The 1093-nt window shown below is 65.4% G+C and overlaps 1 protein-coding gene across 1 annotated transcript in view; it reads left to right on the top strand.

The window, feature by feature from the left end:
- FAM109A (family with sequence similarity 109 member A) overlaps positions 1 to 1087 on the top strand; it is a 3921-nt gene extending 2834 nt beyond the window's left edge. Inside the window, exon 4 of the mRNA XM_015567272.1 lies at positions 5 to 1087. Within this exon, the coding sequence (XP_015422758.1) occupies positions 5 to 155 (151 nt within the window). The 3' untranslated portion in view covers positions 156 to 1087. The remainder of the gene's footprint in view (positions 1 to 4) is intronic.
- The last annotated feature ends 6 nt before the right edge of the window (positions 1088 to 1093 follow it).

Raw genomic sequence — 1093 nt, 5'->3', positions numbered from 1 at the left:
CTGGCCCTGAGCGCCCCCCACTGCCACCCCGCCGGCGGGCCTCGGCGCCCAACGGGCCTCTCGACTCAGCCTCCTTCCTCCAGCTGCACGAGTGGTATGGGCAGGAGGTCCGGGCACTGAGGAGCCAGTGGCTCAGGAGCCGGGCCCAGCCCTGAGGTCACCAGGGTCCCAGTCCTGGAGGGACTCGAGCCCTAAGCCTGAGACTAGGGAGCCCAGTCCTGAGGGAAATCACAGTCAAGTCCTGAGGGAACTGAGGCCCCTGTGTGGGACGTGAGCTCTGAGCAGATGCTGGAATCCCAAAGGCACTTTAGGACTCAGAGGAGGTCACCGTGCCTTTCTGAGGAAAATCCCGGACCTGGCTGAACCTCAGGACGCCTGAGGGCTGGTTTTGAAGGAACTCTAGCCCCAGGCCCAGCCCGATTCACCCAGTGAAGGCCTGCTGCTGGCATCAGGTCCTGGCTGCGGTGGCTGGGACCTGGCGAGGTTCTGTGGCCCGAAGGCAAATGCTGTCAGCCCTGGTCCCGGACGGGGCCTCAGCACGGACAGAGAAGGCGGGGGTGCCACGCCTCACCTGGGTCTGACCTCCTTTTGCTCCAATGGCTCCTGGGAAGCTGGCCTGGCGCCAGGCCTCCTGCCTGCCCGCCTCCAGAGGCAGCAGGTGCAGAAGGTGGCAGCAGGTTTTAATGCGTAACCGGTATGATGAGATTGCCTGGTCCCAACGGCTCCTGGCCTGGACTGGGGCGGAGGCAGGGCTTTGTCCTGGGCCTCGGCCAGACCTTGAGGTGGAGCTCCTGGTGCGGTGGCGACCCTCTGGCCTTGGGCCGTGCCTGTGTTGGCGTGGTGGCTCTCACCGGCCCTCCCGACAGTCCTTAACCACATCCCCAGTCTCCTCTCCCAGAGCCAGCTCTCCCACCCCCGGCCTGGGACGAGGCCTCTTGGGAGCTCGTCTGACCTGGCCCAGTCTGGCTGGGCAGCGAGGCTGGAGCTGACTTCACAGCAGGTTTCACTAGGGAGGGGTGGCCACCAGCAGACTCACCGCCCAGAAAGGGCCCTGGTGCAGACCCTGTAGGGCAAAGAAGCCCTTGGGAAGCTG

This window comes from Myotis davidii, unplaced genomic scaffold, assembly GCF_000327345.1.
Source record: "Myotis davidii unplaced genomic scaffold, ASM32734v1 scaffold223, whole genome shotgun sequence".
In the NCBI taxonomy this organism is placed as follows: domain Eukaryota; kingdom Metazoa; phylum Chordata; class Mammalia; order Chiroptera; family Vespertilionidae; genus Myotis; species Myotis davidii.
The sequence above is the reverse complement of the archived record's forward strand: the minus strand, read 5'-3'. Positions and strand labels throughout refer to the sequence as shown.